Raw genomic sequence first — 13,831 nt, 5'->3', positions numbered from 1 at the left:
AAATATATATATATATATATATATATATATTCTATCATAGTACACCCGCAAAAGATAAAAAAATTGTTTTCTTTCTTAAGGACGCCTGACCACTAGATGGCGAGCCAATCGGAAATCTCAAAGCCAAGCACAGTAGACACGAGTCCTCCTATATACTTTGTTTGCCGGGAATGTTGCAGGTGGTGTTCAGGCTTAAGAAGCTGCCAGAACCTAGTGACGTGGAAAATAATCAGCTGCCTGCCATGTGATTACAGTGATAAACTTACGCCTCACCAGAGTCCATCATGTGGAAAATCGCTATCGTCTATACTATTTTGCAAACAATATTCCCCATAAATGATGGCGTCGAGGAGAAACTATGTAAGACCACCTCATCGGGTATATTTATTACAATTTACATTATATTGGTTCATTTTGTCTACGTTAGAGATGTTTGGATGGTAGTAAGAAAATCGAAACGACAATGCACAGGTTAGGAAGTTAGGTAAAGGTTATGTCAGGTTCTATCGCGTTCTGTGCAGTGTTTCATTTTTTTTTAATATTCAAACATCTGAAAATTTAGTGCAATATACCATACAGTCCTTCTGTTTATAATGATGACTGATCTGCCGACGCGTTATTTGTTTTGGTGTTTATTTTCTTACTATATTTTCATCAGTGAGTTCTGATATTATGATAATAAATACTTGTACAAATTCTTCATTCAGTGGTAAAGGTGTAGAAGAGGGTGATCACCAGAAGTAATTGTCGGAATCGGTTGAAAATTTTTCGACACAATAATATCATATTAAACGCAAAAATGGAAACGACAATGCTTAGAACCTAATAGAACCTGACCTAACATACCCAACCTATGGGTGTGTTAGGTCAGATTTTTATTAGGTTCTATGCATTATCTTGTTAATTTGTGTGTTAAACAACTTACCTTAATATTGAGGTTGATATACATCAGCAATGGCGAGGAGGAATACTTGGAAGCGTTCACCATCATTTAGGAAACATCTCTTGTAGAGGGATTTAGCGAGGTAAACACAAAAATGGCGCTGGGAGGAGAATTGTGAAGCGGGATAGAGTAAATAAAAAGATTGCCGGGTTCTATTAGGTTCTATGCTTTGTCGTTTCCATTTCTGCATTTAATATAATGTTATTAGCATTATATACAAAAATAAATACAAAATAATGTATAGACTCTAATAAGAACATAAGAACATAAGAAAGTGGGATACTGCAGGAGGCCGACTGGCCCATACAGGGCAGATCCTTTTCACACCCATCCCAGCACTTCCATGTGCCTATCCAACTTCGTCTTGAAGCTCCCTAGCGTCCCCGATCCTACTATAGCACTCGGTAGCCTATTCCACATATCCACAACTCTATTACCAAACCAGTGCTTGCCTATATCCTTTCTGAATCGGAATTTATCTAATTTAAAGCCATTTGTTCTAGTTATTTCGTTATTACTGAGCTTCAGAACATCTTCCATTTTACCTGGCCTAACATACCCAACCTATGGGTATGTTAGGTCAGGTTCCATTAGGTTCTATGCATTGTTGCTAAAATTTTGTGTTTCATATCCTGATATTAGTGTGCAGAAAAAAATTCAACCAATTTGGACTATTCCTTTTGGTGGTCACCCTCTTCTACACCTTTACCCATTTGGTATATATTTAGGTGCTTCGACGCCAATAATATTGATGTTTTTCAAAACACTGCGCTGCACTCTGATCGAAGCCTACGCTCGATGTACTATAACAGGCGCATAGACCGGGCGGCTGCTCCCATGTTCACAAAAAATGTAAAATTGCATCATATCATAGCAAGTTCTTTCTGTTTAATATGCTCCATTTGTATACAGTGGTCCCTCGGTTAACGAGCACCTCGGTTAACGAGATTTCGGTTAACGATTTACCTTCCATAAGATTCTTAACTTCGGTTAACGAGCAATCCCTCGATTAACGAGTTTTTTACGAGCCGACTTCAACATGTTTTCGCTTGCATTTGGCGGTCCACCAGCTGTAGTATTAGTCCGCCAATACAGTAATCGGTTTTAGGGCTTAAATTCCTTACTATTTTAGTAAATATCAAGAAGTTTATACTATTCAATAATTTTAAAAGTTTAATATAATCTTTTTTAGTCATTTTAACAATTATTGAACATAATTGAAGGTAAAGAAACTAGTTTCTGGCGTGCCATCCAGCCTGTTAACTCACCAGACAGGCGTTAGTCTCTCTCTCTGTTTTCAGTGGAGGTAACATCTTGCTTGAGACTCTCTTCAACTAAACGCTTTTTTTCTGTGTTTCCAAGCAAATTATTGGTCATTTTGAAATATATTTTACATATTGACAATATATAATGCAGTGCAGTGTTGATTTAAAGAAAATAATCTTGAATTACACCATGAGAGCTAAAATTTTATGGGTGAAATGGCGCCTTGGGGTGACTTCTCTTCCACTCCAATGCCTTCTCTTCTTCCTTCTCCTCCACACCCATTCTAATTCCCATCATCATCATCATCCAGGAGCCTTCTACATACACACCTCAGAGTAAGTGTACTTTTCTACCTTTTTTTGTTGAATTTAGGCAATTTTCGGTGAGCTGGAACCAATTACCCAAAAACCCATTGAAACAATGGTTTCGGTTAACTAGTTTTTCGGTTAACGAGCAACCTGCTGGAACGGATTGTGCTCGTTAACCGAGGGACCACTGTAATCATTTTCTATTAAAATTTGCCAGCAGGTCAGTCATTTGTAATTACCAGTCCTCCTGGTATTAACCTTCTCACCATTACCAAAGATGGTCATTTTGTGGTCAATTTATGATAGTAGCCAGGTTTCGATTTTTCCATAAAATGAACGTTTTTCCTGTGGCTTTTCTTGTGATTCGAACAAATCTGACCTTCGTTTCTGGTGCTAATAACCCTAACCTAACCTCACCTCGGACCTCCCTCCAATGCATTATTCTCCTCAGTTCATTGTTTACCTATTACTGAGAACATAGCTCTTCAAAGGGATGTTGTGGTTTTTTTAACAAATTATATCTCCGTTATTTCTTGTCAGCGCAGAAAGTGTCATAGAAGAAATTTGTCTTATTTTTGTCAGGCAATATGGTTGCAAGCAATAAAATAATGGCATTTGAAACCTGGCTACTGTACTATCCTAAATTTACCCAATTTGTAGCTTCAACCAACCACAACTCTTGAGAAGAGCAATGTATTTTTTCCAATGGTTAAGACAATATTAAGACATTTTTCTATGACGTCTCCCATGCAAATGACTTAAATATACCGGGGGATCCAGGGGGGACAGAGGCTAGGAGGTTAGGTTAGGTTAGGTAATTTTAGGTCGTTTGCGAGGGAAATGTCATAGAAGAAGAGTGTCTTAGATTTGTCTAAAATATTGATTGCAGAGATAAAATTCCCAATATTTTAATTATGCCCTCTACTATAAATTGACCACAACAGCAGCAACTTTACAAAATCTTGGTATGAATAGACAGTTATGGTAAATTATTGTTTATTAGTTTGGTGATACACAGTACACACCAAAGTGGCAACTTCCCAGCCTCAACAACAGTGTCATAATCATCCTCTCCATACTCATGAACACTTACTGTACAGTGAATATTACTACAGATTGAACTTCGCTAGTCCAACAAGCTTGGGACCAGACTGGTGCCAGACTAAACTACTGAAGCTTAGGTTTAAAGGGAAAAACAATGTGTATACTGTATTGTACTGCTACAACTTAGGTAAGTATGCACCTAGCCCAGGTCTATTGGTCATCGTATTTCACACACAATGCTCTGACTGATGTACCATTGTAAAGTTTTTATAAAAAGAGTTAATGTTACATGATTAAACTTTGCAGCATTACAAACACTTCCACTTGCTGGTCTCTTAGGAGGCATATTGTGAGGTAAATTTGAGATAAAAAAAGATAAATGTAGAAGCACCAATCACTAGAAGTGGGTTGTGGCAGTTGTAAACAATGCTGCTGATTATTGTGAGCTACAGTGGTGCCGCACTGGACAACTAGCCAAGTGACAGTTTCAAAGCTGTCGAACTATTGAATTCCTCACAACTGAAGTTCAACCTGTATTATTATTTTATATGTTGATTTATTGTAAGTAAGGTGAACCAACCAAAACTACTTATTCTAGGATGGAAGTACGATACACTATATTAATATAGGTTGGGTTGGTTGGTAGATTTGATTTCGTTAGGCAGACTTGTATTCAAAGGAAGGAAGGTCAATTATTCACTGGTTGTGGAACATAATATTGCTTAGTATTTGGGGTTGATTGGTCACTCCAAAGTGTTAGTCAACATGGGTGTAACCATCCTCTGCCATTTTTGCATTTTAAATGTTGTTGTCACAAATGTTCATAAGCAACCAAATGCCTCTAGTAATCTTTTTATATGACTATGTCTATCATGAACTCAGCGTGCTTCCCTGTTGGGTGCTGTAAACGCTTTTGTGCTTTGCCTTGCACAATGATGCAAGGGGATGCTCAATAAATTAGCCCCTCATGGGGAAAATCTGAAATCCCTAGCCACTAGTACACAGTACAGTACTGTATCACTGAATCTGAGATAACATGAACCAACCCTACCTAACCTCATGATGGTGTATTTTCTTACTGTACAATAATGTAATAGTTTTTATTTTTTCTTCTAAGTTACAAGATAAGTACAATATACTGTATGAGAGTATTGTTGTATTTATCATGTAAGAAAAGTGTCTTGAGAACACTACTGGTTCAGTATTTCCTTCACACATGCAATATTATTGTCACTCCTGACTCGGTTGCATCATCTATTAGTGCATCAAGTATAAAAGAAGTAGAGAGAAAATTGCTTTTAATTTCCTTAAGAAACATCATGTACACCATGGTCTCAAACCTTCAACATTATGGGAACTGATAGGAGCCATGATTTAACTCTGATGTTAATTTAGGAGGGACAAACTACCGACTAATATCTGTACTGTACTGTTTTCATTCTTACAGTACAAAGTACTGTACTCAGTGATTTGTTCCAGATGACATTAGATACAGTTCAGTGATACTGTAGTTGTCAGACTCCAGGTGAAGTTTCCATGCATTAAAACAAGGCTGTCATTCTGCATACATCACATTACTTATAAATCTGTTTTCCACAAATCCCAGCTAGTTTGAACCAGAGTTGCCCTTGATTTTCAGTATTTTATGGTTTTTATAAGATTTATCTCCTAATTTCTCATATAATTCGTGCATGATTCATGACATCTACTGTCATAAGTGGTTTGGCACTGAAAGAGCATTGTTGACAAGACTCATAAATTAGCATTTGTGTTTTGCATGATCCTTCACTAGATTTATATTTGATGCACTGAAGTAAATACCTATACTGTACCTGCATATCCATAGTTTGCCTGACAAAATTACAAGAAAAATGGAGAAGCTCTCCTTAGTATACTTTCACAAACATAGAGTTTATGATGAGAGAAAATTATGACATGGTGTTTTATTTTCTACCTTAGTTTCATATGCTGTGTGGAATGAAGCTACTATATTTGACTTCATTGAGGATGACATCTTCTTCGAGGTTCTCTACCCTCAGGAATTGAGCTATACTTATCGTCTCCGTCAAGCAAAAAACATTGGAATTCCTTTTGTAAGTTTCTCAGATATTGGAGAAAATCAGTTATATTTATTTTGTGAAATCTAGGTTATAATAACATCCAGCCTTCAATTAAACAAGCTAGATCAAGTTATAACCAGGTTTTAAGTTTAATAAAAATTATAATAGATTTAAACATTTGCTTTTCTTGTACTGTAGTATTGTAATTTAGGAGTTGGTCACAAAACTCATACCCGGTACTGTATTGTGACAAGTGGTGTTAGGAAAAACAGGTACTGTACTACGTGGTACTAGACTTTCATGAGCAAAAGTCCAGTATTAATTTTAGTTCTGTGATTATAATATATATATATATATATATATATACACACACACACAGTATATATACAGGTACTCCTCGACTTACGACCTACTCGACTTACGACCAACCATACATACGACCGCCACAGTCGTACCAAAATTTTTTCTAGTTACGTATTTTCGAGTCCCAACATTAGTGATTGCACTGTGTTCTAACAAAATTTTCGTTTTTAATTCTCTTTAAAATGGCTGGCAAGCTTAAAAGTGAGAGTTTTGTGGTGCTGAGAAGAAAGAGACACCCATTTTAGATTTTCTATGTATTATTTTCGCATTTTTGACTTACTACCAATTCGACTTACGACTTGGATTTGGGTCCCTAACCCCGTCGTAAGTCGGGGACTGCCTATATATATTTGTGGGGTTTATTTAAATTTTTTTTTTTTAAATAAATTGAATTTATATTATCCATATATTTTTGAGTATGGAGATTGATAAAGTGGTGTTGAGCAACAGAACTTCAGACAATTGGTATTGTACTCTTTTTGCCTGTTAAAGAAATAAACATTTTCATTTGCTATACAAAACTTAACTTAATGGAATAGATATACTGTCGTGTTTATTTAACTCTTAGTGTAATGATATACATAACCCCTTGAGTGGGTTTGTGGTGGTTCTTGTTTTATCCAATAGCTGCCTTCAGGTAATCACCACTAACCTGCGCAATCGTGGAGAATGGCCGTAAAACATTGATGATGACATTGCACCTGGCTTAACCATTACAATGTGGTTTGTGCAGCGGTCGAGTGGATACAGCGCTCACCTCCCATTTCATGGGTTGGTGGTTCAATCCTTGGGCACCCTGTAAACCCAGCTGTAAATGGGTACCTAAGTTTACTACTGGGGATTGTGAACGCAATTGAGAGCAGTACCGGCCATGCTGCCTCCCTCGTGTACTGAAGGTTTTGTATAGTGTGTGCTGCATCCACACTGTTCCTAATGGGCAATCATGCCTATGGGATCCACTTTCAATGCTGTCTAGTGGTGATAATGAATCCAGAACTGTACTTGGGTTATATATATTGTATATAAAGTGGAAAGGTCTTGAAAGTTAGCTTGCAGAATCCTTCAGCAAATGCTTTCAGCTTTTTTGTTTATAGTTTTTGACAGCAGCATATGTAATTATAGTACTTAACATGACCGCATTCCTAAATAAACTGTATATGGTACAGGTATTTAAATTTTTGCTGGGAAAGATTGATGAAGTAAAATTATGTTCACCCAGGAATATATCTGTAGATATGTCACCTGATGTGACAATATTTTTTTGCTGCATTTTGCTATTTCTATTTTATTAATCCAATTTTTCCAGACGCACGTATTTCATGGAGTTCGGCTAGTGGTGGCTGATCCTATGGAATGTTGTTCACTGCCTTATAATGCACCTGAACTTAAAGGGGCTGTTGCCTTAGTTTCAAGAGGGTAAGTAGCAAGCCTTAATATTAGGTAAATTTGATGTTATAGGAATACAGGTATCACAAATGAACTTGAGCCAGGCTCCATACTGTACATTGTAAAGTAGACTCAGGTGATTTTTTTAATAAACAAAAATTCTTCCCAATTTAACTTGATAACATTGTTCTTTTTTAGGTTCTCTATCAAATTCATGTTTAGTTTCTGCATTTTCTTTTTATAAACTCTGAAAAAAAAAAGGCATTGCATTGTGGCATAATTTTATATATGAGGGAGTTTACTTGAAGTTCTATTGGTATTCCAGTTCACTTTAGGTAAGTATTGTGTTTTCACTCTATCTGCAGAACCAGTTGGTGGAAATCAGTTGAAAATATTAATCAGGAGGTCCTTATCCTGGCACTGTTTTTTATGTCAGACATTTATGAAAGTAACTGAAATGACAAAAATAACAAATAATGCTGTCCTGTCCTGTATGTAGGTAACTAGCAACCTTGGGAGTTTGGGGTGCTGGTTTCTAGGCAATACTGTACCAATATAAAAATGGATGTGCTTAGACATTTTGAAAAAGGAACGAGCTTTAGATGTTGCTGGAACCATAGGCTGAGTGTTCAACATCTTTTCTGTTCATTTTGTGTTTTTTTGTTTAAGTTTTTGTTTGTTAAAAATTCTAAAAAAAAATTTATTTTAAGTAAATCTTTATTTTTAACATTGTTTTGTTTTTTCAAACAAAAAACTCCTCAAAGTTTCATTCAAAGTAGATCTCAGTGTTTAAGTAAATCTTAACATTTAGCATATCACTTTTTTTTTATTATTATTCTTTCCAGGAAAAATATCCTTGTGCCAAAACACACCTAGAGCTTTGTCCTTCCTTTTCTTAGTATTTTTTTTAATGGTATTTCCACTATTTCCTGTGTTGCAGTTAGTAAATTAACATTCTCTGGTTTGACAACCTACCAGTGAAACATTATCTGGAACATTGGTAAATGTAAATCCCCATTTAATATGTAAAATCGTCTTCCTCTCTACTGGTTTCACTTACACCAGCCTTTCTTGGAAGGTCATCCTCAGCATAAATGAGGGAATTCTTTGTCTCTGTTATCTGATCATTCTTACTTTAAATATTTAAATTTAACTTTTATATTTTTAGGGATTGCTCATTCGTGAGTAAAGCCATAAAAGCTGAACAAGCAGGAGCACTTGCCGTTATTGTGATGGACAACAACCCTGAAAATGACGAATTTTATATTGAGATGGTAAAGGATGACACCAACCGAGATCCAAAAATACCAGCAGCTTTTCTCTTGGGCAAAAGCGGGTAAGTTCTGACACGATTGTTCACATATAATATTTCAATGGCTTTTTAGTGAAGATTGATTATCTTTGCTTATTTTGAATGTAGAATGTTTGTGTTATAGAGTCATGAGCTTCCTTCTATGGGTCTGGATTTGGGAAAAAAAAAAGTGATAGTTTAAATAATTTTCATTAGAATTATATTTTGAAGTCAAGAAATAAAGAATATTGTATCACTGAGATCACACTCAAAATTAATGTGGATATGCCTAATGTTTTAATGGTGATACTGTACATCACATCAGCTTTAATGGTGGTGTAGTGGAAAGCATGTACTCATTTGTAGTACAGTAAACCCTCACACTACCTGACCTCTTGGATCCTGATTTCGGTTGGTCCGGACTGACGTCTGAATGTGGCAAATTCCTATCCGGTCTCTCTCTGTATGCCATGTTTACTCCCCCGCTGCTAAAATGGACCCACTCTGCATCGTCTGCTGGACCAAACTGTGAGGTATTATGGTCGTTTTTCAACTTGTATTTTCGGGTCGATACATGTATAACTTTCTTCATCTATTTTTACTCGGTTACATGCACACACCATCCTACGTACATATTGTGAAAAAGGTAAAAGAAATAATTGTCCCAAGGGCAAACATGTAGCGGGAGGAGAGCGCAGAGTATAGGGGTTGGAGGAGTATTGCTAGGGAATCGGCGTCCCAGCTGATCTTAGTTACCAAGGTGAAACGGAGTGTATGCAAATGGCGACTATTAAACTTTAATTTGGCAATACAGTATTTTCTGTTAGCATTATTTTGATTTATTCCTCACATTTCCTGGTCCTGTATATATTATTTTAAGGAAACTATAGCTACAGGAGGAAAATACACACTAAAAAATTTTTCTAAATACTTCCTGTCATAAAATACGGTATAAAATATTTTTCAAATTATGTATTTTCGAGTCCTGACGTTAGTGATCGTGCTGTGTACAGTACTGACAAAATTTCCGTTTGTCATTCACTTTAAAATGGCTAGCAAGTGTAAAAGTGAGAGTTCTCGTGGTGCTGAGAAGAAAGAGACACCCATTTTAGATTTTCTATGATTTTTTTCGCATTTTCGACCAATTCAACTTACGACCTGGTCATCGGTCCCTAACCCCGTTGTAAGTCGAGGACTGACTGTATTAACACCAAACTCCTATATAAATGGAGTGTGTGTATGTGATGTCACATTGAGGGAGGGAGGTTTCAGGTATCAGGCAGCTCACTTTTCACCCACCCCCACACACACCAATGTTCTTATTTTTTCTTATTTTATAGTTTTATATTTTATTATTGAAAAGGCCTGGCCTGTAGGAAATAAATCCCTTGCCAGCCTAATCAGGATCTTACCAAAGGAAAGTCAAGAACCATGGGTTTCCAAGGGGTTATAAACAACCGGAAGAGAGGCCCATCTCTACTGAGAAATAATCACAAAAGTTTAACTCTGTCACCACTCCCACAGACATTAAATAAACAGCACTGGAGTCAAACAAAATTACTAAAGTACAGTTATTTCCTACGGTTGTAGATGAATCTTCTTTCTAACCGGCACTGTAGAGTGTTCTGGTAACGCGGTGTTCCGCCCCTCATTAGGGCGAAGTCCGAGTGAAGCAGTGGGGCTCGCCTCCAAAACTCTCAGGGGTAAGGTCCAGGGCAGCTTCCTCACTTGGTGCCGGCGTTGGTGGGCGATGCCTTGCCACACAAGAGAGACGCCAGGGCAGAGACGGTGGATAGGGCATGGAGGAAGTGGTGATAACGTGGCAGCCGTGACAGTAACTGGAGTTGACAGTCAAATAGTGAAGGACCGGGGAATCAGCCCATGAGCCCCAGGAACCTCCGATGAGTACACAGCCAGAGAAGGAATAGAACAGCGGGGTGAAGTAAGAGCTGTGGTGAAGGCGGGGTCGCGTTTGCCCGGCGACGAGGCAGCAGCCGGCAGAGTGGAACCGTGAACGAGCGGCGGACAACCTACCCACTCATTACAGCCCTTACAATTATCTATTTCTAAGCTACATTTGAGTAATTTAATGATTTTTCTTCAACTTTTATACTATTAATGCTCCTGAAATGGGGCTGTGTGTGTGTGTGTGTGTGTGTGTGTGTGTGTGTGTGTGTGTGTGTGTGTGTGTGTGTGTGTGTGTGTGTGTGTGTGTGTGTGTGTGTGTGTGTGTGTGTGTGTGTGTGTGTGTGTGTGTGTGTGTGTGCTTTCCACTCAAACACCCATGCTCTTCATTTGTCTTAGTTTATTGTTTTATATTATATTTTATAGTTTTATTATATATTATATTTATTTCTAACCCACATTAGAGTATTGTAAAGATTTTCCACAACTTTTATAGCATTACTGTTAAATTTTTGTGGGACATTTTGTGGAACATATCCTAATTTTCCCCATAAGATTAAGTAACACGTATTTGTCCCCCGGTTCGTCCGGACACCCTCTCCCCCTTAATTGTCCGGAAGTGCGAGGGTTTACTGTACTATATACTGTGGGTATATATACTTGTATACATTTAACCCTTTCAATGCAATTCCCCCCTCCTCATACAGTAAACAATACCAGTGTGATTGCTACATCATATGTGGTAATAATTTTCCTATCCATACTTTTGAGTTTTATTACTGTACCAGATAGACTCCTCATTTGATAAACTGGCATGACCCATAAATTATTTTCAGGTCTGCCATTGTCTTCTCAATCATGGTCGAAAGTAGATGTGTGTCCAATTGTTCCCACCACGGTGTGAGTGCCCAGAAAATCAAGGAGTGATTGTGGTTTTCTGGTAGTGATGAAGACGTGAATGACCCTGGATATAGTGTGCGTATGTGTATGAAAGAGAGAGAGAGAGCGCACATATGCATGTTAGAAATGCTTGTGTGTATGTATGGGTGCATATTAGAGTATGTATTACTGTGTGTGTGATGAAATGAGACATTATGCTCAAGTGATGCAGACTACCACACCACAGTCTGAGTATTATATATATTTATAGACAATGTTGGAAATACTTCTTTTTTTTTCCAGGTATATGATTGCAAAAATATTGAGTGATGAGCATGAAGAAGCAGCTATTATCAACATTCCTGTCAACCTAACTTCAGTTCCTTTTCATAAATTAAATCAACCTCCATGGATAATTTGGTGATGTTTGGTTATTTAGGTTTATAATAATACCAGAGATTACGAGAGTTGATATTATGTTAGCTTAAAGACATGGGCGTCTGCAGGAAAGCAACAGTAGGCAGTCCCTTCCCCTCAAATATCTAGCAAAAGTATATTAAAAAATTGATATTCATAATATTGTACAAGAAAATGGGAAATGCAGTAATGCAAAAGGAAATTTATGTATTAGATAAAAATTTCATTATTATTTTGGCATTTTCATAATTTTTAGCAATAATGTCTATTTGTCAACATTGTCCTCTCTGAAACATGTTCTATTGATGCCCATGCATAAGGTCCCCCTCCAAGTACAATCGTAGTTATGGCCAGTGATTTTACATAACTAGAAGAAGCAAAACAATGAAAGCCACCATGACAGTTAAACATAACAAAATCTAAAATTTTATAATTTATATTTACATAACTAGGATTGGAATAGGATACAGTAAGTCCTCGATATATGTGAGGGATGCATTCCTGAAAACCTCGCAAAAGTCAAAATCACATATATCAAGTACAGTACTGTACTTAAATTAAATGGGAAAAGTAGGATGAGTTCCATAACCCAAAATGAAAATGTTCCAGACAAATAAACTACCTGCATAAAACAAATCAATATATTAATTGAAAATAACAGATAAAGCAAGTGTACAGTATAGTGTACTTAACAATAAAAGTAGATACATCAACTTGGGTAGACAAGATGATGGAGGTGGTGGTAGGGGTTTTACATAGTGGGTGTTGGAGTGACCTCTGCAGAGTTATCAGGGTTGGAATACATATCAGAGAGTGTGACATCTCGCATAAGGCTGAATTTTGCTCACATTAATTGAATTCCTGGTAGGAGTAGGGTCTACGCATATGAGTGAACTCGTATATGTCAAGGACTTACTGTACTGATAACTCTATAGTCTATACAGTAATATAAATAGCGTTTGGTTACTTTCATCCCCGACTCATTCTAAACCCTGAAAATCATACCTTCAGCTTCATTCCTTAATAAAGGCCCTTCTTAGCTTGGAAATCCCTTCCTATTTGCTCACAAAGTGCCTACTACTGTGGTCAAGTAATTTATAGCCACTTCAGTACAGTTTCATTGTGAAACAAAAAACCAAAGATAATTAGTATATTTATTGAAAATACTTCGTAAAAAAAAAAACAAGTGTGGATTCACATATTTACAATATTGTGAAGTTATAGAAATATGGAATTTAATGGAAAATCTGGTTTGTTTGGAACTACTGTACAATGCAGTGTACAGTATATGTAATAAAAATTATGTCATCTTGAATTTCCAAAAATGTAAATTAGTTGGGTAAGAATATCCATTCATCATTAGTGTGAATTTAAAAAAAATGTGATAGACATTTCTTTAAATACAGGTTGACAATCCCTTATCCGAAATCCTTGGGGCCAGAGGCATTTCGGTTTTTGGAATTTTTCGGTTTTCAGAATGGTTAGTTTTTTTTTTTTTTTTTTATTTTTTTTTTTTTTTTATGTGTGTATTAGCCCACCCGGGCATAGATCACTGACCCACATTGGGGCCTGGGGGTCGAAAATACAATAAAAATTATAATAATAATAATAATTCATAGGTCTAGGTCGTGTTTCTCACTTTTGATCTTTTTTTCATTCTTGTATTTCTTTACTGTACAGTCAACCCTCGCTTTACGCGGTCCCACATTCCGCATTTACGCGGTACCCTGCCAAAACAGGAATGCTCACATTCCGTGGTGCGTGTACCCCTTCACGCGGAGAGCGGCTGGCGAGCCGCGCCATTTTTGGATCCAAACCTCCCGCCATTCGCCATGTTGTGTAAGCGGCGCGAGCATGGTGCGCACAAGGTCGCCCAGTCATCAAAACATTACCGAGTTCTTCACCCGCCACAGCCGGCCCAAGTCAGTGACAATTATAGTGAGGATATGGACTTATATGGACTTTGAGG

The 13,831-nt window shown here is 37.1% G+C and overlaps 1 protein-coding gene across 1 annotated transcript; it reads left to right on the top strand.

Annotated features, from left to right (window-relative positions):
* Window positions 1-340: 340 nt before the first annotated feature.
* On the top strand, window positions 341-13,353 carry LOC121874163 (PRADC1-like protein; the record flags this gene model as incomplete). Its single annotated transcript, XM_042378147.1, has 6 exons — window positions 341-360; window positions 3,633-3,748; window positions 5,521-5,654; window positions 7,291-7,400; window positions 8,539-8,706; window positions 11,749-13,353. Coding segments are annotated over 6 exons (669 nt in total), but the record flags the coding sequence as incomplete, so codon positions are not given.
* Window positions 13,354-13,831: the final 478 nt, after the last annotated feature.

The sequence above is a fragment of the Homarus americanus genome, unplaced genomic scaffold (assembly GCF_018991925.1).
Source record: "Homarus americanus isolate GMGI-L3 unplaced genomic scaffold, GMGI_Hamer_2.0 scaffold49667, whole genome shotgun sequence".
Classification (NCBI taxonomy): Eukaryota; Metazoa; Arthropoda; class Malacostraca; order Decapoda; family Nephropidae; genus Homarus; species Homarus americanus.
This window is presented reverse-complemented; position numbering and strand designations above follow the sequence as displayed.